We start from the raw sequence: 13,531 nt of genomic DNA on the forward strand, positions 1-13,531 counted from the left end.
GGGGTTCCAAGGAGGTCCTGGGGGGTGTGACGGTGGGCACAGGGTGGGCAGGGCACCGGTCTAGAGGTGGCAAGCTTGGGGACCCTCACCCCCAGAGGTCCCCAGAGAAGTGGGGCCAGGTAATCTGCTGAGGGTGCGGGAGCGGGGGGCGCTGATAGGCTGTGGGCAGCTCCACTGTGGTGCCAGATGCCGGGGACCCTCGGTCACCCTCCACCACAGTGCTTGCGGGAAGAGAGGAGGTGAGACTCTGCAAGGTTGAGGGGGATGGGGTCAGGGGTGTCCAAGGACTAGAGAAAACGAGCACTGAGGGTTCCGGGGTGTGGATGTGTGTAGGGGGAGGTGGGGGCCAGGCTGAACAAATGAACGATGGGTGCCTGCACGCCTGAAGGAACGAACGGATGAGCTTCTGAGACGCTGACAGTCACGTCACAGGCTCCTGGGTGTGAGTGGGGGTGCAGGGCGGTGGAGATCCCCATCTGTCCCCACAGCCCACATCTGCCCCCCAAAGCTCCATTCCCCCCGTTCCTGTGTCCTGCAGGTGGGACAGATGCCCTTCCTGTCCCCACAGATGTCAGACCTTTGCCCCTCAGCCAGAAACACTTCACCCTTTCCCAGGTCTGGATCAGATTAACAGAGGCCAACACAGGGAGGATAAGGGTAGGGATAGAATAGGGGCTCTGAGCGCAGGACAGCACAGTTCCCCAAGGAAAGCAGGGCCCGTGGCCCCGCCCCCACTGTCTCCTCCTCTGCCAGGGCAAGAGGAAGTGGGGCCAGCCCATGTGCCTGGGGCCACACCTGGCAGGAAGAGGAGAATGACCTGCTAAATCCACTTGGCCTGAGGGAGGCCAGGTCTGGGGGGTGGGGGAGCCACCCACTGGAGCCAGCCTGGCCAAACTGGGGAGAGCAGGCAGGGCCAGGTCCGTGCTGTGCAGGGGTGGGGGGGGAGGGTCTTTGGGCATGGCCAAGGGAGGAAGCCCCGACCTAGAAGGGCTCTGAGCCCAGGGCACAGGCCGTTTACCACGCAGGCTCTAAACATGGGCCCCAGCCGCCAGCCCTGAGCCCTGTGGGTAGGGGGTGGCTCCCTTAGAGGGAGTCCCCGCGCTGGGGTCTGCAGGAGGCGCCGTGTCCTGGAACCCCGGGCTCAGACAGGTGCCCGCCTGCGGACAGTCAGGGACACCGACCCAGAGAGGCCAAGGGAGGGGCCTGGGCACTGAGGCAGGTACACGGAGGGCAGGCTTGCAGCCCTGGCTCCAGGTCCAAGCCATTCCCCTGCCCCACCCGACTCCTCGGTCCCCCAGGAAGGGGGGAGGGGCTCTCAACACCCCTTCAGGTCTGTGGCCGGTAAAGGAGGAGGGGTGCCCCCGGGGAGAGAGGTGGGGGGCCTGCCAGGCTGGCTTGCATGCCATACACCACCAGCTGGAGGGCAGGAGAAGGGAAGGCAGGTCCCTGAGGCTACCGGGAAGCTTCCCCCCCCTGCCCGGCCAGCTCCCACTCAGCAAGCAGCATGGGGAGAGGCTGGGGGTACCTCCAAGGTCAGGGAGGGATAGGGTGTGCGGTGGGTGGGAGCTGGAAGGCCTCTCCAAGGAGATGCCGTCTCAGCAGGTGAGGGATGAGCCCCTCGGGTACAGGCAGAGCTAGCTGCACCCACCAAAGCCTTGGGGGGGGGGGGGCGCATAGCGGGCACAGCCATGGTGTTTGCATTAAAATACTCTCCGAGCAGCTGTGGAACGTTGGCGAGGCTGACTCAGGGTTGAAGGTCAGTGATATGCAGCTTGAGGGTCCGGGACGCCAAGCTCCGGTGTCTGCACAGCCCGGGCTGGTTCCCAGGGGGCGCAGGTGCAGGGCGGGTGGGCAGGACGGCTTCCGGGGCCAGGTTTGCGGGCCAGCGAGCGAGCCAGGCTGGGGAGTAGCGGCACAGGTGGACAGGACGCCCCCAAGGCCGACCACAGTGACTTCCCGTTCCCCCTGGCCCCCGAAGTCAGGGAGGGAAATGGCCGTCCCTGGCCTGATGCCTGGCTCTGGGGCCAGAGTGAGGCCCATTGTTTGAGGCTGGAGCTGGGGGGGCGGCCGGGGCTCAGGGGCCTCCAGGAAGCCCCCAGAAGTGCCCTCTGTCCCACTTCCCACAGATCCAGCGCCTGAGCAAGGAGACAAGCACACAGCCCCGGCAACCCCGGCAGAATGAAGATGCCCACGGCCGTCCTCCTGGCCCTGCTGCTGTGCCAGCAGCCAGGTACTGGGGCAAGGGGACACCCCTGCAGCAAAAGGGGGGGCCGGCATCGTCCGGGCCCACAGGGCCCCTCGGGACACCCAGCCTGGGGGAGGGACTGGGGAGAAAGGGATCGGGCTGGAATCTGAGGCCAGAGGGAGGTGGACGTCAGCTGTCCTGGGCTCCCACACATCCCCGAACCTGCCCCCCCCAGCCCCAGATTTCACTTCTTCAAAATGCAGGTCCCTGTCTCGGCTTCCTGTTCTGTAAACTAGCCCACCCTGAGGGGTTCCGGGTGGGGGGCAGCTGCTGCAAAGGGCTGGCCCACGGCGGCGGATGGTGTCGGTAGAGACAACGCCAGGCCACACGCCAGCAGGGCCGCCAGCTTGGGGGCCACCAGGGGGGACACGGTGGGGAGGGAGAGAGCACAGAAGTGGTGAAGCACAGGCGGGGGGCGGGGAGGGGACACAGCCTCGAGCGCGTGTCCCCTGTGCGCGGGTAGCAGGGGTTCACAGACGTGCCTGTGTGGCCAGGCAGAGGGCAGGTGCAGGGCGAGGAGGAGGAGGACGACGACGCGGACATTGGGCTGGATGGCTATGACGATGACGATGAGGAAGAGGAGGAGGAGGCCAGTGTGACTGCAGGTGGCAGGGGCAGAGGTGCCCGTCTCCCCCGACCCGAGGGCACAGGCACTGTGTGCGCCCCACTGAGTGCCGGGCTCGCTGGCGGCTGGCATAGGGGGACCGTGTGTCACCTTGCCTTCCGGGGGAGGGGGGAAGGGGGAGGAAGAGCCCGGGCCCTCAGCACACCCGTCACCTCTCCCCTGGCTGGGACCCTCCACCACCGTCCAGAGTAGGGAGCCTAGAGTCGGAGCTGCTGCGGGGCGGGGGGAGGCCGTAGGAGCTGGCGGAACAGAGAGGGCGTGGTGGAGGCCCAGCACTGGGGGGGGGGGGAGACTAGCGCAGAGGCCGGGGCGCAGAGAAGGGGGACGGAAGGGGTGCGGGGAGGCTCCTGCAGCGCAGGCTCTCAGAGGGGTGAGAGCTGGCAGCAGCACGGGCCGCGGGGGGAGGCACGGGGGGGGGCAGGCCGCGGCCCCGCCTGAGCCCTCCTCGCCTCTCAGCCGTGCTGCAGTGTTACTCCTGCCAGGCCCTGCACAGGGGGGAGAGTTGTGACCAGATTCAGAACTGCGTCCACAGCCACAGCTTCTGCAAAGCCATCGTCTCCCACGGGAACACCGGTGAGCGGGCCACTGGGGTGGCCGCAGCGGGAGGAGCCCCGTCTCCCCCTGCCGAAAGCGCACAGCCCGGAGCGGGGCCTCCCCTCTGCCCCGGCCCGTCCAGGGTGATCAAGCCATTCCCTCCCAGGGTCGGGCCCTCTGACCACCTACTCGGCGTGGTGCACAGACGCGTGTCAGCCCTTCGCCAAGACAGTGGAGGGGACCCTGATGACCATGACCTGCTGCCAGTCCACACTCTGCAACCTCCCACCCTGGCAGGACCCACTGGGCAGGGGGGCAGGGAGCCCCCAGGGCAGCCCCACTCTGGTGGCCACTGTCCTCCTCAGCCTCCTCCCGGGCCTTCAGGCCGTGGGGTCCTGAATGGGTGGTCCCACCCCGACCCCAGCCGGGCTCACACCCTGGATGGCCAGCACTCACTCCAGTGCCTTACCCACCTGCCCGTCCCCCACCCCCCGGCTTTGGAGAATAAACATGGAGCGACTTCAGGGGTACGGCCAGCACTGGCTCCTCCCTCCCCTGCGTGTCCCCGCGTGTCCCCGCGTGTCCGATCTGTCTAGCATCTGCGGCCTCTCTCCCCACTGCCTGTGCCAGGACGTGGGCCTCAGGTCCAGGCCTCAGCTGCTCAGAGGGTGGGTCCACACAGCCTGGAGAGACAAAACACATATCATATGCCGGAGTGGGGGGGGGGGGGGCGGCCCCATTCTCTCCTCACCCTCCCGCCACTGAAACGCCTCCATGCACATGACTGTTGCCTGGGTTCCTGAGAAGTGGGCGGTGGGAGGGGCTGGGAAGAGAACCCAAGTGTGCCCCAGTGTCCACTGTGGCCAGGCTGGCACCGTTGGCTGCTGGGTTCTTGGCCTTCCTGACTGGTGCCAAGACAGAGCCCTGAGACAGGAGGGAGGAAGCCCGGGTCTGGGCCTCAGTTTCCCCATGGATAAGTGTGGAACAAGGCCCTTGATCTCCACCAGCTCAACATCCCCAGGGTAGGGAAGCCCAGGGTCCTCCGCTGCCTGTCAAGGATCTCCAGCAGGTAGACAGCTTCCCACTCTCTGTTTCCTTCTTTCCTTATTAATGAAAACCTCCAGGTCTGGTGGGGTGGACAGATCCCTGAGGTGGAGGTGACATGTCTTTCTTCTTCTCCTTCCTCCTTCCTGTTCCCTGAAATGATGGCTGGGGCTCAGCAGCCACTTTGCACCATGAGGCAGCACACTGAGGCTAGTAGGGCAGCATGGAGGAAGGGGCCTGGATCGCTGGTGACCAGGAACCACTGTACTAGCCCCACGCTGCCTACCTTAGGACCCCTTTCCTTGGGAGAGAAATAAATTGCTGTGGGGTTGAAGCCAGTTGTCTGGGTTTCTCTGTCATTGCCTTTTCACATTCTATCATACGTGTGCACTCCCGCACGTGCGTCCCTTCTCACATTACTCCCACTAGTGCACACGCTCATGGGCACACATCCACCCACACGGCCCCCTACTAAAGCACATCAGAGAACAGCAGAGCTCGGGGGCCACACTGAGTTAAAATGTTAGGTAAGCCCAGGTCCCCGGTTCCACGACCCTGGGTGAACACCACGCCCCACCGGCTGCATGACCAAGATGAACGCCTTCACCCCCAGCTGGGTTTCCCTGTCTACTAGGTGGGAGGGGAGATGGGCCCTCCTGGCCGGGCCAGCCTCAGTGAGGCCCGGCAAACGCGACATGCCCAGCAGGCAGTGCGCACTCAGCAAAAGTGAACTGTTGTCGGTGCAACCCCACGGGCCCCAGCTCCTGCGCGTGCTGATGGAGTCCCTCGCGACCAAAAGAGACCTGATTAGCCTTGCTCCTCCCCCCTTAGAAGCACTGGGTGCTTCTGCATCACAGAATTCTCCCTCCAGCTTCTGCCTTAGAGCCCTGCTCTAAGTGCTCTAAGTCTGAGTGCACAGGACCCCCCCAACATCTCTGGAGCTGACCCTCTTTCACGGTCCTCGGCACCAGGTAGGAGCTGGGGTGCTGGCTACAGAGCCCGCCCTGGCCTCGGGGGTCCTGCAACAGCCTCTTCTCTGGGGTCCTGGGGCCCTGCCAGGACCTGCCCCCTCCCCATTCCTGCCCCTAGGGAAGCAGAAGGGGCAGCCTGACCCCTCCTGGGGCTCTAACCTGCTCCTGAGGGCACAGGAGGAGGCAGGCTCAGATGGGGTGAGGACTTGACGCGGTGCAGAGAAGCCTGCCTGCTGGGCACCCTGTCCCGAAACACTGCCCCTCCCAGCCACCCCAACAAGCCCAGTGTCCCCGCCACCCCAACAAGTCTGCCTGAACAAGGAGACACTGAAATGAAGGCGTCGGCAGGCTGTGCTTTTGGGAGCTGTTTTACGTGTCAGCCTGACTGGATGGAGGGTGCTCCATCCCTCCAATGGCAGGAGGGTGGCCTGCCATTGTCCACTGACCCAACCCCACCCCAGGATTGAGTCCTAAGGTGGTCTCAGGACTTCCTTTCTCCCAACACAGGAAGCAGGTGGCCACAGTGCACTTCCTGCCCTTGTTCTCCCTGTGAGGATGAGGCATTGACCCAAAAGCAGGACGTTCCAGAGGATGGAGATTGCCGAATCCCGGCCCTCTGGTGACCGCCAGGTTTGCAGAAGCCGACGGACCCGAGGCTCATCTGGAACCTTCCAGAAAGAGGGGGATCGCGGGCTCCCACCTGAGAGCTGCGGAGGGGTCTCATTGTGGTCAGCGACCCCTGACACTCAGGCCTCCCAGCCTCAGAGGAGGATCCCTGCACAGAGGTGCATCCCGCCTGAGGGAGCGGCAGGCGGGCCGCCTGGGCTCTGTGACGGGCCTGCTGGCAGGGGTGGGGGGGGCACCTGGCCACAGGCTCTTAGAGAATGGGGGGAGGGGGGAGGAATGGAGACACGGGAAAGCCTCACTCATGCCTTCCCCTACTCCGTGTCCTCGGTCCTCCCAAAAGGAGCCTGAGATGAGCAGTGAATGTGGCAGTGTCGGGGCCACGACCCGGCTCTCGTCCCACCGCAGAAGACGCAGCCTGGAGAGACCCGATCCCAGAAACCCTGACTTCGGAATGTTTGCAGAGGAGGAAGCGTCGAATGCGCCAGCCACAGGCGGGGGGCCTTTCCTTCCAGACGGCACGCCGTCACAGAGTCACGGGCTCGCGTGAAGGAAACAGAGTCTGATGCCACAGGCTTGAGTGAAGGAAGCTTACCTCTTGGAAGGAGCCGTGCGAGCAGACCACAGCCTCTCGGCCCAGGGTGGGCCTGACAGTGAATTTACGCTGCGGGGGACGCGGCGGATGTCACCTGGGGGTCGGGCTGCCCTGGCCTGTTGCCACCCACGCAACACCCTAGTAATTTGCCTCCGGGGGAACCTGTCCGCAGATGAACACGGGGAAGATCACATAATTGGAGAATGAGTGTACTTACTGCCCACCTTGTCATAAACTGTAGGCTCCAGGAGTCACATGTGAGTTTTTCTAGGTGTGTGACCCGTAACTGAGGAACAAGCCCACAGGTAAGGAATCAGCGTTTCTTGGAAGCATACTAAACCTGATGGCCTCTTATGTCTCCACCTCGCCCCACGTCCAAGGCTTCACTGAGCCCCTTGTGCGTCGCCACACCTGTGCTCCCGAACAGCGTGGCTCTGGACCTGGCTGTCCAGTAGAATCGTCCAGGGGCACCTTTAAAATACCAGCGTTGGGAGCGCCTGGGTGGCTCAGCCGGTTACGCGTCCGACTTTAGCTCAGGTCACGATCTCAAGGTTCGTGAGTTCCAGCCCCGCGTCGGGCTCTGTGCGGACAGCTCGGAGCCTGGAGCCTGCTTCAGATTCTGTGTCTGCCTCTCCCCTGCTCACACTCTTTCTCTCTCTCTCTCAAAAAATAAATAAGCATTAAAAAAAAATTTTTTAATGCCAGTGTTGTGTGTCCACTTCCCTGCCCCCGCCCATCAGTTAGAACCCCTGGGAGGGGGGTCCAGGCAATGGTTCCCTAAGCTGTGCAGGTGTTTGAGACGCACGGCTCCGGCTGAGCGGCACTGCACCGAGGGGCCTGCCTTTTGACGCCCCCTAAGCTGACCGACCACGAGGGTCACCGGGGGGCCTCTACGGTCGTGCGTCACGGGGTTCAGCCCCTATGGCATTGCTTCACCAGCTCTTGTGTGACACCTGAAAAAAACTTTTTCAAGGATGCTAGGGTGATTCTAATGGACCGTTTTACTGTGGCCCAGACTGAAATACTATCAAACAGCATCACCTGCTCCAGAGAAATCGGTCGTGAAAAGAAGCGTCCGCGGCCGTAGCAAACTTCACGCTGCCGTCTTATTTTGAAACTGGCCACCGCCGCCCCGGCTTCACAGCCGCCACGCGGACCACCCAGCAGCCATCGGCCTCGGGGCAGACCCTCGGCCAGCAGAGACGCACTGGCTGAAAGCTCAGCTGGCGGTTTTAGCAAGAGAGTATTTTTGTAATGAAGGTGCGTACGTTGTTTTTTCAAAGACACAATGCTGTTGCACACTTACTAACTCACAGTATTGTGTAAACATAATTTTTACAGCCCCTGGGAAACCAAGAAAAGTCATTTGACTCACTTCATTGCAATATTTGTTTTTACCACTATGGTCTGGAACCCAACCCACCCTCCTAGGTGCGCCTGTACGTGATAAAACACATTAATAAGGAGATTACATAGTGTGTTAGTGGAACGTGTTATGAGAAAATGCAGGACCGGGTGGGGGAGTCAGGGGTGGGAGAAGAGACCAACTATGGCGTTATGGACTCTGCTGCCCTCTCCAAGCGCAGGGGGCACCTGGGACTTGCTTCTAAGGTGACACAGGTCGTCACGCCTGCAGTCAGGTCACGTTGTATGATGGTGACAGGAGGTAATGCCTATGGTTCTGTTGTTATATGAGGAAGGTCACAAGAGGTGACTCCCGCGGTTAGACTCTGTTCTGTGACAGTCCATCTGAGCAGCCTGGGAAGAGAGGCTCTCCCACTGGCCCTGAAGGAGCAAACAGCCATGCTGGGAACTGGCCTTGGAAGGGGCCACGTGGCAGGGAATGGTGGGTGGCCACCGGGACCTAAGGTCAGCCTCTAGCCAACAGCCAAAGGAAGCAGGCCCTCAGTGGCACAGCCACCGGGAAATGAATCCTGCCAACAACCACGGGAGTGTGGAAGTGGATCCTTCCACGGATGAGCCTCCAGCTGAGAATGCAGCCACTGACACCACGACTGCAGCCTGGCAAGAGCAAGCAGGGAACCAACTAAGCCACGCCAGGACATCTGGACACCTAGTCCAAGGAAGTGAGGGAAGAAACAAGTGTTTTAAGCAGCTAAATTTGTGGGAACCGGGAAACTAATACAGAGAGCAGTCGGGGCTCCCTGGAGACGCGGAGCAGGAGGTGGGAGTGCGCCAAGGAGATAGCTGGGGATGAGCATCCGGGCAGAGGGAACGCTGCCAGGGCAACTGAACAGGCCAAGTGCACCGGCTGTGTGTGAGCAGCACAATCAGGTGGCTGGAGAGGGGTGAGTGAGGGGGCAGGGGTGACGGCGGAGGCTCAGGGGTGAGCATAGGGATGAGGTACAGGGTGGAGGAAGGGAGGATGGAGTGAGGGAGGGGCAGGCGCGAGGGAGGGGGCGCAGAGGTGAGAGCACCGACGGGCGCGCGGAGGGCTGACGAGCAGGCCCTCCCAGGAAAGGGCACCAGGAACTGGGGGCGGGGCCGTCCACGGAGTACCACTGAGAGGCCTGGGGGGGCTCCTCCTAGAGCGGCGCCGGAAGGGGCGGGCTCTTCCGCTCGGCGCCGAGGCCGGCTGCTGGGCCGGGCGGGCCCCGGTCGCCCGGCGCGGGAAGACTGGCGCGCGGCGGGGCCCGGCGCGGGAGACGTCGTTCCCGGGCCCCTTCCGGCGGGCGCGCTCGCCCCGTCCCCCAGCCGGGGATTGCGGGTTCCCTGGGCTCCCGGGCGCCGCGGGGAGGAGGGCGAGGACCAGCTCCGTGCGGATCGAGGTGAAGGCGGCGGCCCAGGGCCCTGCACACTTGGCTGGCGAGGCCCTGTCGTTGGCGGGGGTGCGTCGTGCTGCCCTCTCGGGGTCCCTTTCCCGCTCCTCGGCACGGCCCGTGGCTGCTGGCCCGCGGGGGGCCCAGCGGACTGTTGGGGTGCACGTTTGCCCTTGGATCCCAGACCCGCTAGTGATGCAGACCCCCCGCCCCCCCGAGACCCCGGCTTCTGAAGGCAGGGGGACGGGGCCAGGGTGAGCGGGGCTTCCGGGGGCCCCGGCTGCGGTGGCTCCCCAACGCTTTGTGGCACAAGGGGCCCGGCCCAGAGAGTAAAAGAGCTGCCCCGACGTTGCGCGGCGGGCACCAGCCCTTGGGCCCGGCGCCCCTGCTCCGGCCAGGTGGATTGAGTGGTCTGTGCGGCTGCAGCGGGCACTCGTGTCCACAGGCCTGTGAAGCGAGGGGCCAGAACCTCTGGTCTACCCCGTTTTTAACTATTTAATAACTTGGCGTGCTGTGCACTTAGAGAAGTGGGTGAATACCGTTGCTGCCCTCAAGCACCTGCCAGCTCGACTAAGGCAGACAAGTCGATTATCTAGAATGTTTCCTGGGCACCGGCATGTGCTGGCTCCTGCCCAGTAACCAGGGATTCGGGGGTGAAAAAGCCATGACCCTTACCCGCAAGTAGCCACATCTCAGGGCAGCTGCTGCCCCGGTGGCAGTCCTGGCAGGAGACCGGAGCACAGAGAAACCCCACGCAGGCCCTCCGCTGGGTGGGTCTTCATTTCATGTTGGTTCTGGGTTTTCTTCAGGTTCCCACTGAAGCTAGACTCCAGCCTCCTTGCCTGGTGCAGCGATCCTCTGCCCTCGGTCCTCTGCCCTCCGTCCACCTGCCCTCTCCAGCAGGGGTCCCCTCTTACTTCTACATGCTCCCCTCAGCCCAGATGAGCTGCCTTTACCTGTGATTCAGGCTCCCACCTGATGCTCAGAACAGCCTCCCAGAAGCTACCTCCAGTAGAGCCTTTGGGGCCACATAGGCCTGAATCCCAATCAAGTGTAAGTAAACATTGTTTTTTAATGTTAATTCTTAGGGTATTTCTTTTTGTTGTTGTTTTTTAAGTTTATCTTTGAGAGGGCATGAGCAGGGGAGGGGCAGAGAGAGAGGGAGACAGAGATTCTGAAGCGGCTTCTGCGCTGACAGCAGCCAGCCGCTCTCAGGGCTCGAACTCATGAACCGCGAGATCGTGACCTGAACCAAAGTCGGACGCTCAACCTACTGAGCCACCCAGGCGCCCCTAAACATTTTTATTTAGAAGAAACTAGATTCTCAAACTCCTTATCAGGATGGGAAGTTTCTACAGTCGTCTTATGTATTGCCTCTGCATGGGGGAGAAGAGGAAAGGCTTAAAGAGAATTCAGAGTATTTATGCCTTAAAACATACATCACTTGGGGGTGCCTGGCTGGCTTAGTCAGTAGAGCATCTTGGGGTGTTGAGTTCAAGCCCCACGTTGGGCATGGAGCTTACTTAAAAAACCTGTGTTTTCACGCACAGAGTTGGATAGACACACAGATTAAAAGGATGGTAAGTAGATGATGGAAAGGAAGTTTCAAAGAAAAATACAGCACCTGGAGTATTATCGTGTAGGGCATCCCATTTGGGGGTAGGACAGCTTGTCAGGGTTATGGGCCTCCTAGTAGGTACCGGTAGTCGTCACAGGTCATGAGATACCTTTGTTAAGAAGGTCTTAACAAGGAAGGTCTGCAAGGAATATTGGAAAATTAAAACAGGACCTGCCTTTGGAGCTTTTTCTTTAAAAAAAAAAAAAAAAAAAAAGGGCCTTAATCTCGTGGAGTATCTTCCACCAACAGTTAAAGAGCCTGCAGTCTGTCAAGGCTTTTTGCTAGAATTCCATCAGCGCTGAGAGAAGAGGCAGGTCCAGGAAGCTGACGGATGAGACAGAAAAGAGACAGGAGAGGGATGGCAGCAAACGAGATGAGACGTGCAGGTGCTGCTTCTGCGAACACCTGGGCTGTGGGAACCCTGTTTGAATTCGTGGCGAAATTGGGATGCTGTTAGAGGGAGTTAGGGACAGGGTCTGTCAGGTGTTTCAGACATGACAGCGTGAGCAAGGTCCGGGTGATAGTTGCCTGGGCTTTGGCTCTCGGAGGAGTTCGCTCTGGTGAAGTGCTACAAGGAAGTCTGGGGCCGGGTTAGGGAGGAGGGAGTTGGGGGGCACTGGTTGAGTCCGGGAGGCCTCTCTGGGCAGGGCCCTTGGAGCAGAGCTCCGAATGAAGTGAGGGGCCGGCCCCGCAAAAACCTGCGCTTGGCCTGTTTCTGGAATCAGCCCGACACTGAGGCGGGAAGCGCTGGGTATGGTGGAGGAGTCTGAAGAAAGCTGGACATGAGGACGCGAGTGAGGAGAGGGCCGAGGGATGGGCCCGGTCAGGCGCGAATAGGGCTTGTAAGTATGAGGGACACCGGGGCAGGCGCGGGGTAGGGGGTTCACTGGCTGCTCTGTGGAGACAGACCATGGGGGGAGGGCAGGGCGCCCACTAGGGAGCCAGCCCCAAGTTTGATCCATCTCAGACTCCGGGCTCGAACTGACAGGCACGTGCCACCTCTTAGCCTAGAACCCCCAAAGCACATCGTCTGGTCCCAAATACAGGAAGTGGAGATGGGAGGGAGAAAATGGTGGGGGAAACTCCCGACTTGGGGACCACATGGGATTGCCGGTCGTGGTACGCGTCAGATCCTACCAGACACAGGCCCGGAGGCACCGCCCCAGGGAGAGGGTTAGAGCGAGCGTCCCGTTTGGTCACGTCCAGTTTGAGAGGCTCGGGAGACGTCCAAGGGGAACGAACACACAAGCGGGGAGGGGAAAGGGCCAAATTCCCCAGCGCGCCCCGCCCCCATCCGTCCCTTAGTGATTCTGTGCCACGAGAGTCCCCAGCTGTGCTCTTCCCAGACGCTGGTGCGATCTAACAGTCCTGGTGTGGCTTCTCCGCCAACACAGGGGTCGGTGGAGTCTCTCTCTGGTGCAGACGTTGCGTTCCAGAGCCTTCGGTACGAGCTCAGACAGATGAAAAGCTGTGTGTAAAGAACGAGCTTTCTGCAGAAGTGGAGAATCCGGCCCGGCCTTCCCCAGTAGCCCTTCCCGGCTTCCCGTGGCCCCTCCTCCTGGGAACAAAGGACATGGAAAAGCCCGTGGGTGGAAGGAAGGCCCAGACCCCAGAGGAGGAAGTGCATTCACTGAAGGACACACCCAAAGGAGAGAAAGCGTCGTCTGGGGAGGAAAGGCCAAGCAAGAGGTCCACGTTGGCAAAAAAGCACGGCAAGGAACCCGGCCCGAGTCCTGAGGATGAGGAACATTTATTTGATGCCTTCGATGCTTCGTTTAAAGATGACTTCGAGGGGGTTCCTGTGTTCATCCCTTTTCAGAGAAAGAAGCCCTATGGGTGCAGCGAGTGTGGACGCATCTTTAAGCATAAGACAGACCACCTCCGCCACCAGCGGGTTCACACTGGAGAGAAGCCCTTCAAATGTGATCGGTGTGGGAAGCTGTTCAGGCACAGCTCTGACGTCACCAAGCACCAGAGAATCCACACCGGAGAGAAGCCCTTTAAATGCAGTGAATGTGGGAAGGCCTTTAACTGCAGTTCGAATCTCCTAAAACATCAGAAAACGCACACTGGGGAGAAGCCGTACGAATGCAAGGAATGTGGGAAAGCCTTCGCCTACAGCTCATGTCTCATTCGCCATCGGAAACGCCACCCGCGGAAGAAGCACTGAGCGTGGGGAAGCCGTCTGCCGAGAGTCGGCGTTCGCGCCCGTGAGAACCATCCAGGGCGGGCCTGTCCCGCCGTCCCCCATCCCACGTCTGATGGAGGCCGGGCGCCCGCGGGCCGTGCGCTCAGTGCACCTGTGCTTGTGGGTCTCCACCACCAGCGGGACGGTCAGCCCAGCCCGGTACACGCGTGCTGGAGCGGGGCACAGGCCATCTCCAGGTCGAGACACCGTGATAACATGGGAGACGCGTGCAGCTGCGGCACCAGAGACGGTGAGTGTGATTGTGTCACGGCCGTCTGGGCGGGAGGGACAGCTGGAGCTTGCGAGC

The 13,531-nt window shown here is 61.4% G+C and overlaps 2 protein-coding genes across 2 annotated transcripts; both read left to right on the top strand.

The window, feature by feature from the left end:
* The first annotated feature begins 1,969 nt into the window (after positions 1-1,969).
* GPIHBP1 (glycosylphosphatidylinositol anchored high density lipoprotein binding protein 1) lies at positions 1,970-4,786 on the top strand. Its single transcript, XM_078441454.2, has 4 exons — positions 1,970-2,230; positions 2,740-2,865; positions 3,327-3,443; positions 3,571-4,786. The coding sequence occupies exons 1-4, from the start codon at positions 2,179-2,181 to the stop codon at positions 3,801-3,803; spliced, it is 528 nt and encodes a 175-aa protein (XP_078297580.2). The 5' UTR covers positions 1,970-2,178; the 3' UTR covers positions 3,804-4,786.
* A 5,588-nt stretch (positions 4,787-10,374) lies between these two features.
* On the top strand, positions 10,375-13,206 carry ZFP41 (ZFP41 zinc finger protein). The gene is made up of 2 exons (XM_060611468.2): positions 10,375-10,471; positions 12,431-13,206. Exon 2 carries the CDS (start codon positions 12,610-12,612, stop codon positions 13,204-13,206), a length of 597 nt encoding a protein of 198 aa, XP_060467451.1. The 5' UTR covers positions 10,375-10,471; positions 12,431-12,609.
* Positions 13,207-13,531: the final 325 nt, after the last annotated feature.

Source organism: Panthera onca, chromosome F2 (assembly GCF_046562875.1).
Source record: "Panthera onca isolate mPanOnc1 chromosome F2, mPanOnc1 haplotype 2, whole genome shotgun sequence".
In the NCBI taxonomy this organism is placed as follows: domain Eukaryota; kingdom Metazoa; phylum Chordata; class Mammalia; order Carnivora; family Felidae; genus Panthera; species Panthera onca.